The 19254-nt window shown below is 39.2% G+C and overlaps 1 protein-coding gene across 38 annotated transcripts; it reads right to left on the bottom strand.

Annotated features, from left to right (window-relative positions):
• Positions 1 to 11: 11 nt before the first annotated feature.
• On the bottom strand, positions 12 to 19139 carry Mhc (Myosin heavy chain). 38 transcript variants are annotated; one of them, XM_064357556.1, is made up of 22 exons: positions 18984 to 19139; positions 15228 to 15486; positions 15003 to 15146; positions 11484 to 11640; positions 11403 to 11430; positions 11157 to 11352; positions 11045 to 11108; positions 10894 to 10992; positions 10718 to 10821; positions 9727 to 9868; positions 9413 to 9678; positions 8508 to 8678; positions 7746 to 8082; positions 7493 to 7542; positions 6904 to 7109; positions 6240 to 6357; positions 5514 to 5777; positions 5003 to 5212; positions 3860 to 4746; positions 3732 to 3810; positions 1370 to 3451; positions 12 to 391 (listed from the first exon to the last, which is right to left on the bottom strand). In XM_064357556.1, the coding sequence occupies exons 2-22, from the start codon at positions 15429 to 15431 to the stop codon at positions 317 to 319; spliced, it is 5883 nt and encodes a 1960-aa protein (XP_064213626.1). In that variant the 5' UTR covers positions 15432 to 15486; positions 18984 to 19139; the 3' UTR covers positions 12 to 316. The 38 variants fall into 38 exon arrangements, with proteins under 38 accessions (XP_064213626.1, XP_064213628.1, XP_064213634.1 ...); XM_064357558.1 differs by lacking the exon at positions 10718 to 10821 and adding an exon at positions 9940 to 10043; XM_064357564.1 differs by lacking the exons at positions 6240 to 6357; positions 7493 to 7542; positions 15003 to 15146 and adding exons at positions 6721 to 6838; positions 7624 to 7676; positions 14811 to 14954.
• Between the last annotated feature and the right edge of the window lie 115 nt (positions 19140 to 19254).

The following is a 19254-nucleotide window of genomic DNA, read 5'->3' as shown; positions in this document are numbered from 1 at the left end:
GAAAAAAAAGATTTTGTAACGATATAACTTGTTTATTGGTGCCTTAAGCCATACATGTCACACATACAATACAATTTTAGAACCTAATATAAAATATAAGATGGCAATGAGAACTCGGAGACTGTAAGGGCTGTTTGGATGGAAGTACGTGTCTCTTTTTACCCTTATTTCCCCTATCTCGTATGCATAATGGGCAACGGAATCATTCAAAATACAACCCTAAACAAAAAATAAAAAATAAAAGAAAAAAAATGAATGTGTGTTTAAAGGCGGATTGTGGTGGTTTTATCCGCCGAAAAGTTCGTTAACACAGCGCTTAGATCTCGTCAGGAGCCAGGTCGAACCTTGGGGGGAAGGTGAGGCCGTCCATCTGGGGGCGCTGTCTCGGGGGCTGCAAAAAAATCACTATAAGACAACGAAAAAAAAAACGCTAAAATCAAACGGGACAACACGATTTATTAGGTGGACAGACGCGGAATAGGGGAGCGCTGCCCATATTGGCCCAGAGGGTTTAATTGCCCAAAATGCGTGATTTTATAAAACATAATATTTGAAAATTTGAAGCAAGTTTCAGTTCATCCGAATTAAAAAACGAACAAATTTTGTATTAAGTGCGCAAAGCAAAGGTTTTTTGAGCTTCAGAATACTTCGTCTTTTATCGAAACTTTCAGATCGAGATAAAAAATACACTCAAAGGCTCAAAAAATCTTTGCGAACGTTTTTTCTACAATTGTAATATTTCAAATTACAAATTATTAATTATAAATAGTTATTCTGACGTTTAGAAATTTTGACATTACAGTGTGCAAAAGCAGTAATTTTGACATTACAGTCCACAAAGTAAATCAATGAAAAAAAGTGCGTAAACACATTTTTTTGTTAATTGTAGAATTTTTACATTTTAACTCTTGATCTTTTTAGGAGCGAATTTCCGGAATTTTACATTCGAAATGTCGTGTGAGATTTATTTTGGTCTTACAGAAATCGCAGCTCATAACTCCAATAAATATGTTTACAAAAATACCTACTCTAGAACATATTTTTCTTTTTTACTTATAAAAAATCGGAATTTCCTTACTTTTTTACTCCTGATTCTTTGGCAAAAAAAGAAACAATTTTTTAAACACGAAGTAATAATTTTTTGATTGTCAAACCGGTCCAATATAGCCCAGTTTCCCCTACGAATTAGACTTTGGGACAAGAGACACGTTGATAAGTGTGTTGTCTAACACGAGGAGTTCTAGCGGGGAACTCTCACTTACTCGTAAGTTACTCCAACGCAATCGGTAAGCGCGGCTTGTTCGGCTATAAGAAATGAAATGTTTGAAGAAACCGCGAGATTTGCGCGTCTTAATTTAAGAGAACTTACCGCTGGGCTGCCTCCTCTGGCTACAGATCCTCCACGTCCCTTCGCGCGGAATTTAGCAATGGCTTGTTCGGCAAGATCAGCACGTTCTTCGGCTTCTTCCAACTCCTGTTGAGCCTTCCTGAACTTGGCCAAATTGAGAGCTGCGATTTCCTCAGCTTCCTCAATCTGCCTCTTGTAGGTCTTGATCTTCTGCTGCAATTTGTCAACCAAATCCTGCATGCGTTCGTGGTTCTTGCGGTCTTCTTCCGCTTGGAAGCTCAATTCCTTAATGCGGCGTTCGGACTTCCTCAAGTTCTTCTGAGCATCGGCGTGTCTTCGTTGCTCGCCATCGAGCTCGTTCTCCAATTCGCGGACGCGTTGTTCCAACTTCTGGATGAGTTTCTTGCCGCCTTTGAGAGCATTGGCTTCGGCTTCGTCCAAACGGACTTGCAAGTCCTTGATTTGGGTCTCAAGGGCCTTGCGGAGCTTCTCCTGGGTTTGGGCGTGGTCTTGCTCGGCGCGGAGCTCGTCAGCAAGGCGAGCAGCGTCGACCATGGCCTTCTTGGCCTTCTCTTCAGAGTTCTTAGCCTCGTTCAAAAGCTCGTCAAGATCGGAGTGAAGAGTCTGGAGCTCGGTCTCGAGTTTCCTCTTGGCGGCGGAAAGGGAGGAGTTTTGGGCCGACAAGTCGTTGAGTTGCTCGTGAGCATCGCCCAGTTCTTGCTCGGCTTGGCGGCGAGCACGGTCGGCTTGCTCGAGGAGAGTCCTGCTCTCTTCGAGCTCGTTCTGGAGAGCGTTGGCTCGGCGTTCGGAGATTCCGAGCTGTTCGCGGGCTTCGTCACGAGCACGTTGCTCCTCCTCAAGGGCGGTTTGGGTGTCCTTGAGTTGCTGTTGGTAGCGTTTGATGGTCTTCTGGGCCTCGGCGTTAGCCTTGTTGGCGTGGTCGAGAGCAATCTCGAGCTCGTTGATGTCGGCTTCCAACTTCTTCTTCATGCGGAGCGCCTCAGCCTTGCCTTTGGCTTCGGCCTCGAGGGAGGCTTGCATGGAGTCGAGGGCGCGTTGGTGGTTCTTGCGGGTGTTTTCGAATTCTTCTTCCTTCTCTTGGATCCTGCGGTCGATTTCTTGACGAACTTGAGACAACTCGAGTTGCGAACGCAAAACTTTGTTCTCTTCTTGTTCCAAAGCGGCTTCGGCTTCTTCCAAAGCGGCTTGGAGTTCGTCTTTTTCGGCTTCGAGCCGTTTGCGGGCCTTTTCGATCTCGTGGATGTTGCGGCCGCCTTCACCGATTTGGTCAAGGAGGTCCTTAACTTCATCGGCCAAGTTCTTGTTTTCGCGACGGACGGCTTCAAGCTGTTCTTGGCCTTCTTCATAGGCTCCCTTGAGACGGAAGAGCTCGGTGGAGTAGTTGCGGCATTCCTTCTGGCTGGCGTCGAGTTCAGCGGCCAAATCATCGACTTTGAGTTTCCATTCGCCGATGATCTTGTCGAACGCTTTCTGTTTCTTCTCAGCAGCGTTGGCGATGGCGTTAGCACGGTCGACTTCGATTTGCAAATCTTCGACTTCGGTGGCGAGCCTCTGTTTGGTCTTTTCCAAAGCTACAACCTTCTGGTTGAGGGATTCGATGGTTTCCTCGGCTTCAGCAAGCCTGGCTTGGAGTTTCCTCTTGGCCTCTTCAAGTTCCTCAGACTTGGCGACACCTTCGGATTCGTATTTCTGTCTCCACAATTGGGCTTCGGCATTGGCTTTGCTCAACTGGCGTTGAATGTCGGCTTTAGCTTCAGCTTCTTCTTCAACCTGTTCGCGGATGTTGTCCAAATCGTGCTCCAAATTGCGGAATTTGCCCAAAAGAGTGGCCCTTTCGCGACCTTCTTCATCGGCGAGTCTCTTGGTATCTTCCAATTGGGTGGTGAGTGAGACTTTGATTTTGCTCAATTGGGACACCTGGCTCTCGGCTTCTTCCAATTGGCGCAAAAGATCGGAGTTTTCGATTGAAAGCTTCTTCTTGGCGGCGTCGAAGTCATTAAGAGTGCGGTTGGTCTCGTCGAGTTTGCCTTGGACATCGTTGAGTTGTTGTTGGAGTTGTTTGGAGACTTTCTCAACAGCGGCCTAAAAAATCTAGTTAGAAACATATCGTGGACACGAGTTTATGTTACAAGGGCAAAGAATTAGTAAAACAGAAAGAAGCAGCTGCATAATTAATAATTAGCCGAATCGAAGCCTTTTTGTACCTTTTCGTTGGCCAAATGGTCGACGGAGGCACGAAGGTCGTTCAGTTCTCCAAAGTATGCAGCCTTTTCTTTTTCAGCCCTAAAGACAAAACAATGTAACAACGATACAAACAGAGGTCGAGTGCAGGGAAGGGTCAAGACAAAAGGGCACTTTGTACCTTCTCCCGACCGACTTGTTCCACTGCACTGCGCGTTTGCTGAAGCTCGGTATAAATACTAGCCCTATCCCTTTCAGCCCTACACCAACACATTAATCCCTCTTCCTCCTCAAACCACCAATACTTACTTTGCCTTGAGTTTGTTCAACTGGTCGATTTGTTCACCCATTTCAGACACGGCATCGTTGTGCTTCTTCCTCAAGTTGGCCAAAGTCGACTCATGTTGGATGTTTGATTCTTCCAAATCCCTCCTCAATTTCGCAAGTTCGGCTTCGCGCTTCTTGTTGAGTTCAATCTGGGCGGAAGTGGCACCGCCAGCTTCCTCCAAACGTTCGCCCAACTCTTCCAATTCCCTGGCCAAATCGGCTCTCTGTTTCTCGGCCTTGGCGCGGGCTTGGCGTTCGGCTTCGACTTCCTCTTCCAATTCCTCAATCCTGGCTTGGAGCTCCTTGATCTGTTTCTGGAGCTTGCCGACGACGGATTGCTCGTCTTCAAGTTTGGCGGTCAAGGAGGAGATTTCCTTGTCTTTGCGTTGGATGGTCTGTTCGAGTTCCTTCTTGTTGCGTTCGAGGTCGGCGACGGCTTCCTGGGTCAATTTGAGGTCGCCCTCAACCTTGCGTTTGGACTTTTCGACGTCCCCGCGGAGTTTCTTCTCGCGTTCGAGGGAGTCTTCGAGCTCGTCGAGGGTTTGTTCGAGTTTGGCCTTAACTTTGTTCAAGTGGTTGACTTTGTCTTCGGCGGCTTGGAGTTCCTCAGACACCCTTTGGCTGTTCTCGCCCGAAAGTTTCTTTTCTTTGTTGAGCTTGTTGATGAGCTCATCTTGGTGGGCGATTTCGTCGTTCAAGTTGCGGATCTGGTGGTCTTTGGTGGCCTTGTCTTGCTCGGATTTCTGGAGGTTGAGTTCGAGATCTTCGATGTCTTTCTTGTAACCGGAGATTTCTTGCTCAAGCTTCTTCTTCTGTTGCATCAACTGGTTGCGAGCATCCTCCTCCTGGCTGAGGCGGTCTTGAGTTTCCTTTAATTGAGGACATAATTAGTGCGCTGGATCAACGCCAATAAAATGTTATTCACACTTTTTTTCAAATTAAGAAATTCACCTAAACTTGAACGCGGGCCAAACTACCATAAGGAGAACTCCTTTCAAGTACTGGCAGATGTACAAAGATAAACCGATATTCTAATAATAAAATAATCTTTAGATGAGTATCCAAATATTTACGCAAAGTCTTGTACAAATAAATGGGCTGGGAAAATAATCAAAAGCTACTTACAGATAATTGTGACTCAAGATCGCTCTTCTGGGCTTGGAGTTTGTTGGCCCTTTCTTGTACTTCGGAAAGGGATCCCTTCTCTCCCTCAAGACTGGACAAGAGTTCGGTCTTCTCGGCCAAAAGTTTGGAGTAAAGTCCTTCCAGTTCCTTCTTGGCTTTGGCTTCCCGTTCATAGGCTTCTTGTGCTTTGGCTGCTTTTTCCTCCAATTTCTGTAAGATTTCTAGTTTAGTGGCACACGTATGATCAATATCGACCATTTTTTCGTTGGTTGTGCACCGGTCCACGTCTCGACTAAGACTGGAGCACTCTGCCCATCTTCCCGACAAAATAGAATGCGTAGGCACGAGATGATTCGATGAAAGATTAAAAAAAATCCTCGATGTTTCATACGTTGACAGATTGAGGAGGGATAGACCCGTATAAATAGATCGCGATATTTAGGACATCAGGTAAGTAGTCATAAAATCGGATAGTTATGATGTAAACACGGATTAAATATGGATAGCTCACCGCAATCTCATCCTCGATGCGAGTGACGTTGAGGAGAGGCTTGACTTTCTGCCACAACTTGTACCAAGGCCAAGTGCGGAGTTTGAGGTATTTGCGGAGGTTCCTCTGGCACACTTGGAGGGCCAAACGTTGCTCCTGCAACCTCTTGAACTCCTTCCTGGACAAGTAACCACGCACCCAAGATTGCATCCAGGTGACGATCTTGCCAAGACGCTCATCACGCAACTCTTCCATCTGACCCAACACACCAGCGCGGAAGAACACCTAAATGGCCGCCAAATTAGACCAGAACACAAAACCGACCAAAGCAACACCAAATGAAGCGAAAGTTGCGAAAAGTCCAACGTCTAAAGCCGACTTGTTATTATTTTAGGCCAAGCTGAGCAATGCGGCAATTTAAAGTAGTCACGTTTCCTACTTCCTGATCAAGAAAAGTCGCTACCATGCGAAAAATTTGATTTTGATTTCGTTATTAGCCGCTGAAACCAGAAATGGTCAAAGCGAATAATTTATTTGAGTGTAGGACCCTACTACCAAATCAGCCAATTTGGAAAAAAGGTAAGGTAAATTAATTTGTTTTTTTTTTTACGCTAAAGTTCTCAAGAACAAGTCTTTATTTTATAATGGGTATAAATTGAGGTAGCGACTGGTCTTAGTTTGTCTAATTTGGGATTAATCACGATTTTTCGACTTCTACCAGTCACTGCTTGCATCTGGTGCTAGTACCTTAGTTTTACCAAGTCGGTACTGTTCAGCATCAAGGTTGATCGTTTCCAGAATAACTTGCGATGCTTTTTCTGGTGCCATATCATCCCTAATAGCGCTTGCGGCCAGAATTTTGTATCTGTTTGACGCAAGAACTAAACTAGTGAATAACGAAAACAAAGGTGCAAAGTGTTTGGTTAGTATTGGGTGTCGTCAAGTCCCTAAATGTGACACCCGGGAAAAAATCCGGACGTCAGTCTGCCGACTCCGGTCAAAGAAACAATAACAAAACAACAAGAGGAAAACATGCCTTGGTGTGACCTAAACGGTATAGGTCAGCGTCAAGACCTGTGGCCTGAAGGATAAGATCGGCACATTTCTTTGGATCAGATTCCTTATCGACGGCGGCAGGATTCAAGATCTTGTAACTAAAGGTCAAAGGTTAATTTACATGTAACAAAAGGTGCAAAGACAAGTGACAGGGGTTACAATCAACCCTTGCCTTGGTATGTCCGATCCGGTACGAGTCCGGGTCTAAGCCGACCTCTTCCAGACATTTCCGGGCCGCTTCCTTGGGGTCTTTTTCGGCTGCCATTGTGGCAGGAGCTAGGATCATGTAGCTACGCAAGGTTTTTAATCAAGGATCGGACTTAATTCCCTAAAGTAGGATTGAAAATAGGCTCACCGGAGTTTGAAGTCGGGGTAGACCATCCTGTTGGGGAATCCTTTCCGGCAAATACGGATACCTTCAAGTACACCGTTACAAGTCAGCTGGTGCATCACCAAGTGGGAATCAATGACTCCGGGCTGTTTCAACTCATTGGGGATGATGCAACGGACGAAGTGGGGTTGGGTCGAACGCAGAGTGGTCATAAGGTTGTTCAATTGTTCCTATACAAGCTCTAAGTCAGCAAAAATCCCCGATTTGAGTCGAATTAAAGTCAGACAAGTTGTAACAATCATTTTTATGACTTGTCTGGCTCTAGTGATCGTTTGGGTTAAGGTGTTAGGTGAAGCAATGGAAGCGCTGTGCTTTTAGCATCTATTCTAGGGTTATGTAACTGTGAGAAAAAATTGAGTGAAGGTGATTTAATTATTCAAGTGAAATTGTGGCACCATTACGTATTCAATGGTTCGGATGAAGTGTCATTCTTCGGTGCAAGGGTGTATTAAAACCAATTCGTGATTTTGATGGTTGCACTAAAACATTGTTTCCATATCATTGGAAAATGTTTTTTTGGAAAGAAAATTTGGTGAATTTCGTTTTGATTTACCTTATAGGCTGACGACACTGTCGCAAAACCACCTCCCTTCTTACCACGACCTATTTAACAAAAAAAGCGGACATCAAGCAAAAATTAGCAACAAAAAATCATCATCTCAGCTTCACAGAGTCTAAATTTACCCTATATAAACTTGAAACAGTCTGGAAGGCTGAACCTTTGGGCCTCTTGCCACCTAAACCAGACAGCAATTTAAATTACCCTCGTCTTGAATCAAAAAATAAGAAAAGGAAAGAAAAATTACCCTTGCCGCCACCGGCATCGGGAGCGCCAGATTGTCCAGGATGGTCGGCGAAGATCTCGACCAAAAGTTTGTTGGTACCCTTCTTGTACAAATCGACGACGGTGTCGTTCAAGGGATCCTTGTTCTTCTCCAACCAACCGGTGATGTTGTAAGGTACGTTACCGGCGTAGTGACCAATAGCGAAGTGAGCGGCTTGTTGGCCAGGCTTTGGTGGTTTAGGTTTCAAGAAGTTGGGGGATTTGCCCAAGTGGTTGGTGTTCAACTTCTCTTCAAAGGTCTTGTCAGTGGCCTTGGGGAACATAGACTCTTCTTCAAGGATGGACAAGATACCCATAGGCTAGAGAGAAATTTGAGTTAGTTTTGGGTTGTGACATGAGGGGGTTATCTCATGGTACTTTACCTGGCAGTGCTGGTGCTAAGTACTACAAGCTAAAAAACTGTGCATAGACTATTGTGGTTTGGAAGGGAAGGGTTCAGGGTTAGTACCTTTTCGATAAGGTCTATACAAGGTTGTAAGTCGAGACCAAAGTCGATAAAGGTCCAAGTGATTCCCTCCCTTTCGTACTCTTCCTGCTCGAGGATAAACATGTGATGGTTGTAGAACTGTTGCAGTTTTTCGTTGGAGTAGTTTATGCACAGTTGATTGAAGCCGTTATACTGCAAGTTAAACTACTTCTACAAGGCCTTGTTTCGTCAAGGTTTGTGTTATTGCTACTCTACTAACAGACAGGAAGCAGGTGTCGCCGTTTGCGTCCCTTTTACCTTTTCGATAAGTTCAATACAGGCTAATAAATCCATGCCGAAATCAATGAAGGCCCACTCAATACCTTCTCTTTGGTATTCTTCTTGTTCGAGTACGAACATGTGGTGGTTAAAGAATTGTTGCAACTTCTCATTAGTGAAGTTGATACACAGCTGTTCGAAGCCGTTGAACTACACAAGTGTAACAAAACGAACAAAAATTAGCAACAACAACTACACAGCAATTCACCAGTTACGTGGGTGGAATCGCAACAACACTACGAAGAACAAGATTCGACTGTGGAACTACACAAGAAGCGACTGTCGCAGAGTGCTAACAACAGTGAGAAAAACCCTCAAACCTCAATCCTCGCACCGCAATTACCTTTTCAATCAACTCAATACAGGCTAACAAATCCATGCCAAAATCAATAAACGTCCATTGGATACCCTCAGCTTTGTACTCTTCTTGCTCGAGTACGAACATGTGATGGTTAAAGAACTGTTGCAGTTTCTCATTGGTAAAGTTAATACACAGTTGTTCAAAACCGTTATACTAAACAGGAAAAACGACGATTAACACCTAAACCCGGACGAGCAAAACAAACCAAGCAAGAGTTAGGCAAAGCCAGTTAAGCCAACCTTTTCTATAAGCTCAATACACGCAAGCAGATCCATCCCGAAGTCAATAAACACCCAAGTGATTCCTTCCCTCTCATACTCCTCCTGCTCCAGCACGAACATGTGGTGGTTAAAAAACTGCTGCAGCTTCTCGTTAGTAAAGTTAATGCAAAGCTGCTCAAAGCCGTTATACTAGAAATAAAGAGAATAGAGTAACACGTGACCGGTCCTGAAAGTGTGTAGTGCTCAAATATCTCAAGTGTGTTTGTTGTGATTCACCCTGTGCTCAAAACTCCAACACTTACGTCGAAAATTTCAAAACCGGCAATATCCAGTACACCAATAAAGTGCTGTCTTTTTTGCTTGGTGTCCAAAGTCTCGTTACACTTCTTCACCAAGAACTTGAACAACCTGTCGAACATGGCCTTGGACATGGCGCCCACAGAGTAGTTGACCTGGTTGACATTACGTCCCTGGGTGACAAACTCAGCACCGACCTTAATCCTAGGCTTGCACAAAGCGTTGTACAGACCAGGAGCTTCAATACCCAAAAGTTTGGCAACGCGTTCACCTTCCTAAACCTCTCATTAGCTCGAGCAACCTAAGGAAGACCAAATACTTGCCTCAGTACCGTCAGGCTCAGCTTGCTCCTCGCGACCCCTTTGCTTGAACTTCATGCAACCCATGTGCATGACAGCGGCAGTGATTTTGTAAATGTTGTCTTTTTCCTCTTGAGTGAAACCTAACACGTCGAAGGCTTGCTGTACGGAGAGAAAAATTATGAAAAAATCGCCCCAAAAGCACAATTTTGGGGTCAATTGCTGAGACTTACATCAGTCAATTCTAACTCTTCAGCGTCATCGACGCCAGGAATTGTCACTTTACCCTGGGATACGAAGTTATAATCGTAAACGTTGTCACTTAGCAAGCAGTTCTCTGTGGAAGAAGCCAAGGGTTAGCGAAGCCTGGGTTAGTGTGCAAGAGCTGGAAATGGTGTGCGGGTTGGTGTGCGCAAGCTTTCGAATTTTCCCAGAGTAAGACAATCCGGACAGGTCTCAACAATTAACAGAGGAAAGAGCAAATCTGGGAACCTACAAGGGACACAAACACAAACCTGGCCTAAGAGTTGCAAAATTTTGGCCTGGTTCAACAATAAACACTAAATCTAAAGCCAATTTATTTGAGGTGCTTTAACCTTTTATCCAATTCCTACTTTCTAGGATTGTAGTGTAATAAAATAAGGGTTCCTCAGTGGGGCAAAACCTGACCGTAGCAGTGTCAGTTTTGCTCTTCCCTTGGTGAATATTATCAACAAGGGAGGACTTACGTCGGTGATTAAAAGTTCTTCAGCATCATCGACATTAGGAATAGTGGTTTTACCCTGAGCCACGAAGTAGTAGTCGCTGACGTTGTTAGACAACAGACACATTTCTGGGGAGGTTAAAGGGTTCAAATAACAACAACAGTAGACAACGAAAAGATGGTCAAACAAATTTGGTCTCAGAAAATTTGTTTGACCAGTCGGGGTCTCTAGAACCGATTTGGGGACAAGTCCGGAGTCTCTTTAACCGATCAAAAGCCAAAAATCAAAGTGGGAGTCACCCCCTTACGTCAGTCAGCCGCATTTCCTCGGCATCATCAACATTTGGAATAGTTGTTTTGCCTTGCGCGACATAGTGATAATCGTAGACGTCGTTTGAGAGCAAACATTGTTCTAAATTTGAGACAGAATTAGATTCAAGTTCGAGGTGATTTTAAAGTGGTGACAAAACTGAAAGAAATTTACCCTTAAGGCCCTTGACGGCGCCGGACATCATTTGGTAGAAAATGTGGTAAGAACGCTCCAAGGATTGTTGGGAGATGACACGAGCCTTCTCAAGCAAATCTACAAACTTTTGTTAGAAAACAACGAAAAGCTAAGTTTTGACCAAACTTACAAGTTTCAATATCAGCACCGGCCAGTTTACCAGTTGGGCCGAAGTGAATACGGATGAATTTACCCTAAAACAGGCCAAATCACTCCGTTGTCTTATTTTTTGGCCAACTTACGAAACGTGAAGAGTTGTCATTACGCACGGTCTTGGCGTTACCGAACGCTTCAAGTACAGGGTTAGTTTGTACGACCTGGTCCTCCAAGTTACCCTTCTTGGCCTGCTCTTCGGATTTCTTGGTGGAGGCGCCAACAGTGGCGAAGTACGCGATTACCTTCTTCGTGTTTTCAGTTTTCCCGGCACCAGACTCACCACTGGAAGGCACATTTAGTTAAACTACTCCCGGACGGGTTTAGATACTTACGTAATCAACATGGATTGATTTTCGTGGTCTGGAATTGGGAGAAATTAGTCAAGAGTTTGGGGACAGTTTGGGGTAACTTACTGGTCAACATGTTCACGTAGGCGCCGTCAGAAATGGCGAAAATGTGGGGTGGGACTTCATTACGCCTCTTGCCACGGTACAGTTTAGCGCAACGGTTGGTGTAGACGGGGAAGCGCTTGTAGGGGTTGATGGCGACGCAGAAAAGGCCAGAATAGGTCTAGAAAATTGCAAGGGTTTAGAAACTGTTTTTGAGCAAGTCGTACTGAAGAGGGATCACACAATACACAAGAAACTAGTTTCAGAATGTCCTGGTACTGAAACTGGAAGAGGAGGCGCAATGACTGCAATGACTTGTTTTTTTTTTGCTCTGTGCTAACAAAATGCTGGGTAATAAAGTAGTTTAGGAGCAAGCTATCCAAATCCAACATCGTAATTTTAAACAACTTTTAATATAAAGAAGTTTTGTAAAAAAAATAAAAACGCGAATTAGTCAAATTTTGGATTTATATTTTCACATCTTACTTGTGGGTAATGGTAGATTCCTCAGTGAACGTAAATTTTCTAACCAATTACACAAGCGTTACTTTTGACAAAAAAACTGAGAAAATTACAATTTTTTGTGTAGTAAAATTTTGTAAATGAAAGATTTTTTTTATTTTCTAAGATATATAATCTAGTACCATGTGATCATTTCAACTTATAATTAGAGCAGGCGGTTTTTATCTTTGTAATTGATAAACTTCTGAGGTAAAAATTGTATTCTAATTAAATATTTCATTAAATTGTATTAATTCGAAACCTTACTATTTCTCTCTTCAGCCTGATTAATTATAAATTAATTATAAAAAATTATAAAATCGTTTTCATGCAAATTAAAAAAGTATTATATAAAAAAATATATAAAAAATTATAAAGGTAAAATAAGTGTTTGGTTTTAATAGTTATTACAATTTAATTATTACAAGGGTGTTTAAAGTTTTACGCTGAACAAAATCATAACTCAAAAATTAAAAATCGTAAAGCAAAATGATTTGTTCCCATAATTTTTACAGTTCATTGTACATATTATATCGGTTTTTCACAAACTTTGAAATTTTTTGCTTAAAATTAAGATAGCCATTTTTTATTTTACAAGATATACAAGCTAGTACCATGTGATCATTTAAATTTATAATTAGAGTAGGCGGCTTTTTTTCTTTGTAGTTGATAAACTTGTGCAAACGTATTCTAATTAAATATATTACCCTTCGAAATTTTATTGATTAACTCTTTAGCTTGATTAATTATAAAACCATTGTTTTTATACAAATTAAAAAAGTATTAAATAAAAAAATATATATAAAAAATTTAAATTTAAAAAGATGTAGGTAGAGGTTAAATAAGATATTTATTATTAATTAATTATTATAATTATTATTATAATTATAAGTGTTATCCGACTCCTCTTAGTTTGCATGTCTTTTGCAAACATTTTGACAGTAAAAAAAGGGTGGAAAATCAAAAACTCAATCAATGTTACGTCAGAAAATAATTTATTTATGACTTAAATCGCTTCAAATTTGTCACGTTTTTAGCTTTTTAAATAGTTAAAAGCAGACAGCTGATTTATCAAACAAACGTCTACAATTATTGTCTTATCATCTCCAATAAATCGGTCATTATATGGTGTCAGATAAGATTTTTTTTATATTTTTAGTCATGTATTCATACCGTTTCCACAAATATAATAATTAATAGTTAATGCACATTGTTTTTAAATATAAATAATAATTTATCAAATTTATCACATTTTGAGTAAGTATTATTACCTACATAACTGATATTAAAGAATCCTCTTCTGTCTTTATTTATTCACTAAAAGAACAAAATTACTAACACAATTTCTGTTTTCTATTTAAATTATTTGAATTAGCTACTAAATTATTTTAAGAAGACAGTACTTGTAACCAAACAATAATTTTATTATTAAATTATGAAAAAATATTACTGATCGTATCTAAACGCAAAATCTAAATTACTTATTAATCGAAAAATAATTACGTTATTTGAAGCAATCTCTAATAGTTAAGCTTATGTTTGAGTTCAAAAAACATTAATTTAAAAGAAAATTGACAAAAATGTGGCGAATTAACACTAAGTTACTTAATTTTAACTAATTTGAAGTAGTTTAAATCGTAAAAAAATGTTTTTTGTTTGTTTTTTGACGTGACGTTATTTAATTCTTTGATTCTCTACTATATTTTTGTCTTCAGCATGTTTAGAAAAGAAATAATGAGCTACAAACCCAAAACAAGCAACGCATTTTGGTGGATGCGCCGGGTCAATAATAATGGACTCGTACAGAGTAAGTCTATTAAAAATTTTCTTTCTATATCTTAAAAACTCACACGTAGTCGTTATTTTTTTAAATGCATGTGCGTGTTTTCAGACATTTTTTATACCACATGACCTCAAGGGCATATTGTAGTAAGTTTAAACTGTAATAACTTAGTGAGTGCTACAGGTATTTAAATGATTCGTGCACTAAATCCTTATTTAAACTGTTAGCTTCATTTCTTTTCAATTATGTCAAAGTATCTCTTTAAAATAAAAAAAATCTCCCAATTCAAAAATTACGTTACAATAAAACTCTAATTTTTTGGTTTTTCTTTTGCCAGAACTAAAAATTGTCAATATACTATAGTCTATATTTATCAAAAAAACTTTTACAAAAAAAATAATTTTTTTAGCTTTATCCAGACAAATAAGATGCAAAGAAAAATTAACCAAATTTGTGTTTTTCAAAATTAAAAATCAAAATTTCAAATTCAAATAATCAGTTTTTAGTAAACGAGTGTATCTGAGTTCAAACCAACTCCTCAAACAAGCGTCCTTTGAAGTGAGTAAGGCAAACTTTTTCATAAAAAAAATTTCATTTTCCAAACGATCACTATTTATTTTAAGGAATTGTTTTTCTAATTTTTTTCTATAAGACACAGCAAAATCATTCCAATCAAGCGACTCATCTTATTATAATCACAAAACATTCAGATTGGGTCAGTACTCCCTGGTACTGATAGAGGGATTAATACACATTGGAGACACACAACAATATTTCAGCAAGTCCTGTCACTGAAACTATAATTACCACAAGACACATAGGGGGCTAGAAACAAGTTTCAGAGTGTCGATGTACTGAAACTGGGGTAAAAAAGGCGCTCCTGAAGGGTACTTCAGGTCTTTGAACCCCTTCAGGTACTTCCTGCTCTGATTAACACAATAAAAAGGGTATTAAGCTGGGTTTTAGAGACAGAGAAAGGGTGGCATCACACATTGGCCGACCGGTCACGTTCCCAGTGCCGGTTGCAGGTCTCTGGCCGAGGAAACAATCCTCCAATCCTAACTTACATAAATAAGTTTAGCATAGTATCTTTGCTTGAGATTATGCAATACGGAAGCGTCGTTGAGGTATGTCAAGTTGGACATATCCTCGCATTTTTCGTACTTGGGCGGGTTGACCTGGCCCACTTGTTCCTTCTTGAAGTTCTTCTCCTGTTCGGGGAGAAAAAACCGAGTTTAGTACCGTTTCCAGACACTTACATATATCAGTTTCGCGTAGTATCTCTGCCTCAAGTTGTGCAAGACGGCAGCTTCGTTCAAATAAGTCAAGTCGGCCATATCTTCGACTTTTTCGTATTTCGGGGGATTCACTTGGTGAACGTTTTCCTTTTTGAATGGCTTCTCCTGTCACAGAAAAGGTTAGTGTGTGTTTGGGGGGACGGGGCTTGGGGAAGAGTGTGAGTGTGTGTGTGGGGGGTTTTTTACCTCTCCGCCGGGGAGGCCGACGGTGACGAGGTCACCCTTGGTGCCCTTGATTTCACCAAGTACGAAGCCCTCTTTTTCGTCCGGGACCCAGCATGATTTCTTGGCATCGTAGGGCTTGGTTTGGTCGATACGTTTCTGTTCAAGAGAAACGAAAAGATATGGGGTAGGATCGGGATCCTCCTCAGTCTTTTCCGGTTTAGGCATTTTGCACGGACGATTCTGGGGCTATCGAGACACGTAACACAGCCCTAGAGCCTTCCTGGAAGGGAAAGATTGGTCAGAACAGCGCCAAAATTGCGCGAAATTGCCCCAGGCATTGTGACCGATTTAACTCGAGCTCAGTTGAGGTGATTGCTAGGGTGGCGGACTAAAACACTCAAAATTGCCACCGAATTGTTTTTTAGCCTCAAATTTGCTTATAATTTTTATTGAAGCGTTGAGTTTTAACCAAAAATGGTAAATGAACAATAAAAATAACTTTTCTAGGTTTGCCAATTTATTTTTCAATTCACTTACATCGAGAATATCTAATTAAAAAAACATTTTTTTCATTTTCAAACTTAATTTCTCTAATTTTATGTCGTTGTCTAACAAGCAGCTATTTTTAACATCTTTTGTGTTCCAATTATAAATTAATAAATATTATTTCAATTTTAATAATAATAGTCCTTAACTATTTGTCCAAAGAAATCACCTCGATAATCAAAAGTAATGTAAAAATCAAACAAGGTATTATTATCATCCCCCTCAAAATTTTAAGTTCATGTTGTTTATTCTTTAGTCCTTTATTGGAAAAGTGAACCAAGCAACACTTTTATTTTAAATATCAAATATTAAATTAAATATACTTTTGAAAACAAAAAAACGAAATTACCAAATGACCTATATCTTCTCTAATTATAGCTCAGAAAGTATCAGATTACCTAATTTCAGAAAGTATCAAAGGTATTTTACATTAGTCAATTGTAGTTTAGAAAGCTTTTGCTTACAATAATTATTACAAATTATGCTTTTTGATTTACAAATGATAGCAAGAGGAGAGAAAATCGGTGTAGCAAATTGAAAAAATTAAAGGAAATTATGAGAAAATTAAAGAAATTTAGGACAATCAGAGAAAATCTAGTGTTCAAAAATATTTTCTGAAGTACTTTTATAACACTTTCGTGCGTAGTATGTTATAAAATTGAAATAACTGATTTATTTATGCATTAATTTGTTTAAGTTGCAGTTAGTATTTTACCAATAATAGTTATTATGTCGATTTTTTATCGTAATTTATTTAAAAATATTCAGAGTGAGTTTAAAGTAACGCATAAAATTCATATTTTTGTTGTGAGACATTTTTTTAATACTACACTTTGGTACCACTGCAACATTTGTGACGTCATTGGTTTTTGAGTTGTGACGTCATTTTTAATTTTTTTCTAAAGGCAACCGACTTTTTTTATTATTTTTGATAGTAAACTTCTTTATCTTTCTGACAAATATAACAAAAAACTAAAAAATGAATTTAAAAAAAGTCAACAAAGAAGTAAATAATGTAAAAAAAATAAAAATTTATTAATAATTACACATAAAAGACTATCCTTGATTTCCTTGATCGATTTTTCTTTATTTTAAAAGAAGCGATTGTTTAATTTGCTTTTTTTTAATCATATAGTTATAAAAATATGAATTTTTTTATTTTTTATTGTAAAATTGCATAAAATTTTCTTTGGGAAATAGTCTGTCCATATATCTCTCGTGCACGCCTAATAAAAATCTAATTTTTTTTAATCTGTAAACTAATATATTTTTTTGAAAATACAACAGAAATTAAAAAAGTTAAATGATGGTGTCAGAATGAAGGTACAGTCATAATCAAAAGAAATAACACCCTTTAAACTGCAGCCACAAATCATTTCGATATGTCACAGTTAATATACTATACATTTGGCTAATTTATAAACTAGTAAGTTAACTGCAAAGTTTGTAACTAACCGGTTTATTGAAATTTTGACCTAAAAGATTTTAGTCAGGCTGTTACTATACGGCCCGGTTGGTAGGCGTGTCATTCGTTTTGATCGTGACTATATACGTTCATAGGTATCTATTATTATTCCTTTCTGATTATTTTAATCTTTTTGGAGTTAATTTCGATTTATTATTTTTACAATTACTTTATTCCTTTTTCGAAAACAAGAAAACTAATTTTGTTCTACAAAAAATTAAATTCATGTTTGAAAAGCTACATTACTTGGATTTCCAGATTTCCTGTGAATCTATTTTTATTTCGTTATCCAACAAGTGGCTATTTTTAGCAAATCTTTCTGTAATGTAAATATTTTCTATATTCAATCTGTAAATTAACTAATCTTATTCCAGAATTAAAAAAAAGTTCGAAAAAATTACTTTTTTTGAAAATTGTCGTAAACTAATTACCAATTCTACAAAAAAGTAAGATGGTTTTTGAGAACCAACATTACTTTGTTTTCAAAAGATAAATCAATTTCAATTAATAATCCAGATTCGCTCTGTACCTATTTTTATTTCGTTATCTAACAAGTGGCTATTTTTAGCAACCCTCTCTATAATGTAAACATTTTCTGTACTCAGTCTGTAAATTAACTTATCTTATTCTAAAATTAAAAGGAAATACAAGTAAAAAAACTTTTTCCGAAAACCAACTATTGTAAAATGTTTTAGAACGCCAAATAAATTTTTGTTCTCATATTAGTTGTAATGTAGTTTCAGAAAAACATTTTACATTTTGCATTCTTGCATTTTGAGTTCTCACTAAAGCTCGGCAAATAACTTCAATACAATTTGAACTTATTTTCAGCTTTAATTCTAGAAAGATGAAAAATCACTTTTATTTGTATTTGCTATTTGTTTTCTAATTCATTTCCATTAAAATCCCAAAAAAAATTTAAAAGCCTGTTTATAATTATTGTTCAATTGAATTAATTGCAGTCCTTGTATTAATTAATTATTATTAATGATCATTTATCTTAATATCAGGTCAAAGCAAAAAACTTACTATTGTTTACAGTAATAATTGCTTTCTGCATCTTATTCCAAAATTTGTATGACATTGTTTGCCCGCATTTGTTTCATTTCCCTTAAGAACAATTAAAAAAAATTCAAAAAAATGTTTGTGTCCCTGTGTATCTAGTTTCATTTCATTATCTAACAAGCATCTAATTTTGGAAGAATGGAGTTAAGTAATGACCCAAATAATATATCTGTCATCTATTTTTACCTAACGCGAAACTATTTCTTGGTTTCGTTGCCAAATAAATGAGAACAAACGACAAATAGAAATAGACCGGTATAAAAATGGCCTCAAGCCCCCATTTTCCCCACCTTTTCAAGGTCACTTCTTGAATTAGGTAAAAATAATTTTGCCTATTTCACACTACTTAAAACTTGTTGAATTGTATTCAACACGTGCTTGAAATAAAAAATGTTTAGTGTTTGTTCCCCATTTATGGATGTCCCCGCAAATCGGCAAACAATTTTAAGCTCCTCGTCCACGCCGGTCCCGATATATCCGTTCCAAAAATACCGTTAGAATTTGTGGCAAACTAAATTAGAATGAAAGCTGGTTGCCAGCACAAAATCGGCCGGCCAATCTGGCACCGGTTGCATAACACCTCAACAATCCCTGCGCAAGGGGTGGCAACCCCTCACTGGTCACAATGCACCAAAGCACACTTCACTCAGTCCTTGATAAGGATTACAGCAACACACTGGGGGCCCCTGTGGCTCACTTACGTTCGAAAGGCGTTCTGGACGAGGAAATGCCTCTGACACAAGATATAAATGTGGGCAACCAGATCCTGAAATGTGTCGGGAGCTGGGATTGGCCGATGGGGGCCACCAATCGCCAATGGCGTTACAAGCTGGTCAGTCTACCTTTTTAGGCACGGGGAGTCGGGATACGGAGTCCAGATGGGCTAGAAATAATGATCAGGGGGACGGCGGGGATGGCTGTTTTTGGCCTATTGGGGGGGAGCTAGGGTGCGTTCACCCAAATGAGCGCATT

The sequence above is a fragment of the Tribolium castaneum genome, chromosome 6 (genome assembly GCF_031307605.1).
Source record: "Tribolium castaneum strain GA2 chromosome 6, icTriCast1.1, whole genome shotgun sequence".
Taxonomy (NCBI): Eukaryota; Metazoa; Arthropoda; class Insecta; order Coleoptera; family Tenebrionidae; genus Tribolium; species Tribolium castaneum.
The sequence above is the reverse complement of the archived record's forward strand: the minus strand, read 5'-3'. Positions and strand labels throughout refer to the sequence as shown.

Excerpts from the sequence above, each read along its gene's own strand:
- Mhc (XM_064357564.1), bottom strand. The coding sequence starts at position 15,431 with ATGCCTAAACCGGAAAAGACTGAGGAGGATCCCGATCCTACCCCATAT. Across the intron at positions 7,677-7,745 it reads CGATGCCGGTGGCGGCAAGG|GTGGCAAGAGGCCCAAAGGT; the intron begins GTAATTTTTCTT and ends TGTCTGGTTTAG. Across the intron at positions 3,452-3,731 it reads AACAAGTCGGTCGGGAGAAG|GCCGCTGTTGAGAAAGTCTC; the intron begins GTACAAAGTGCC and ends TAGATTTTTTAG.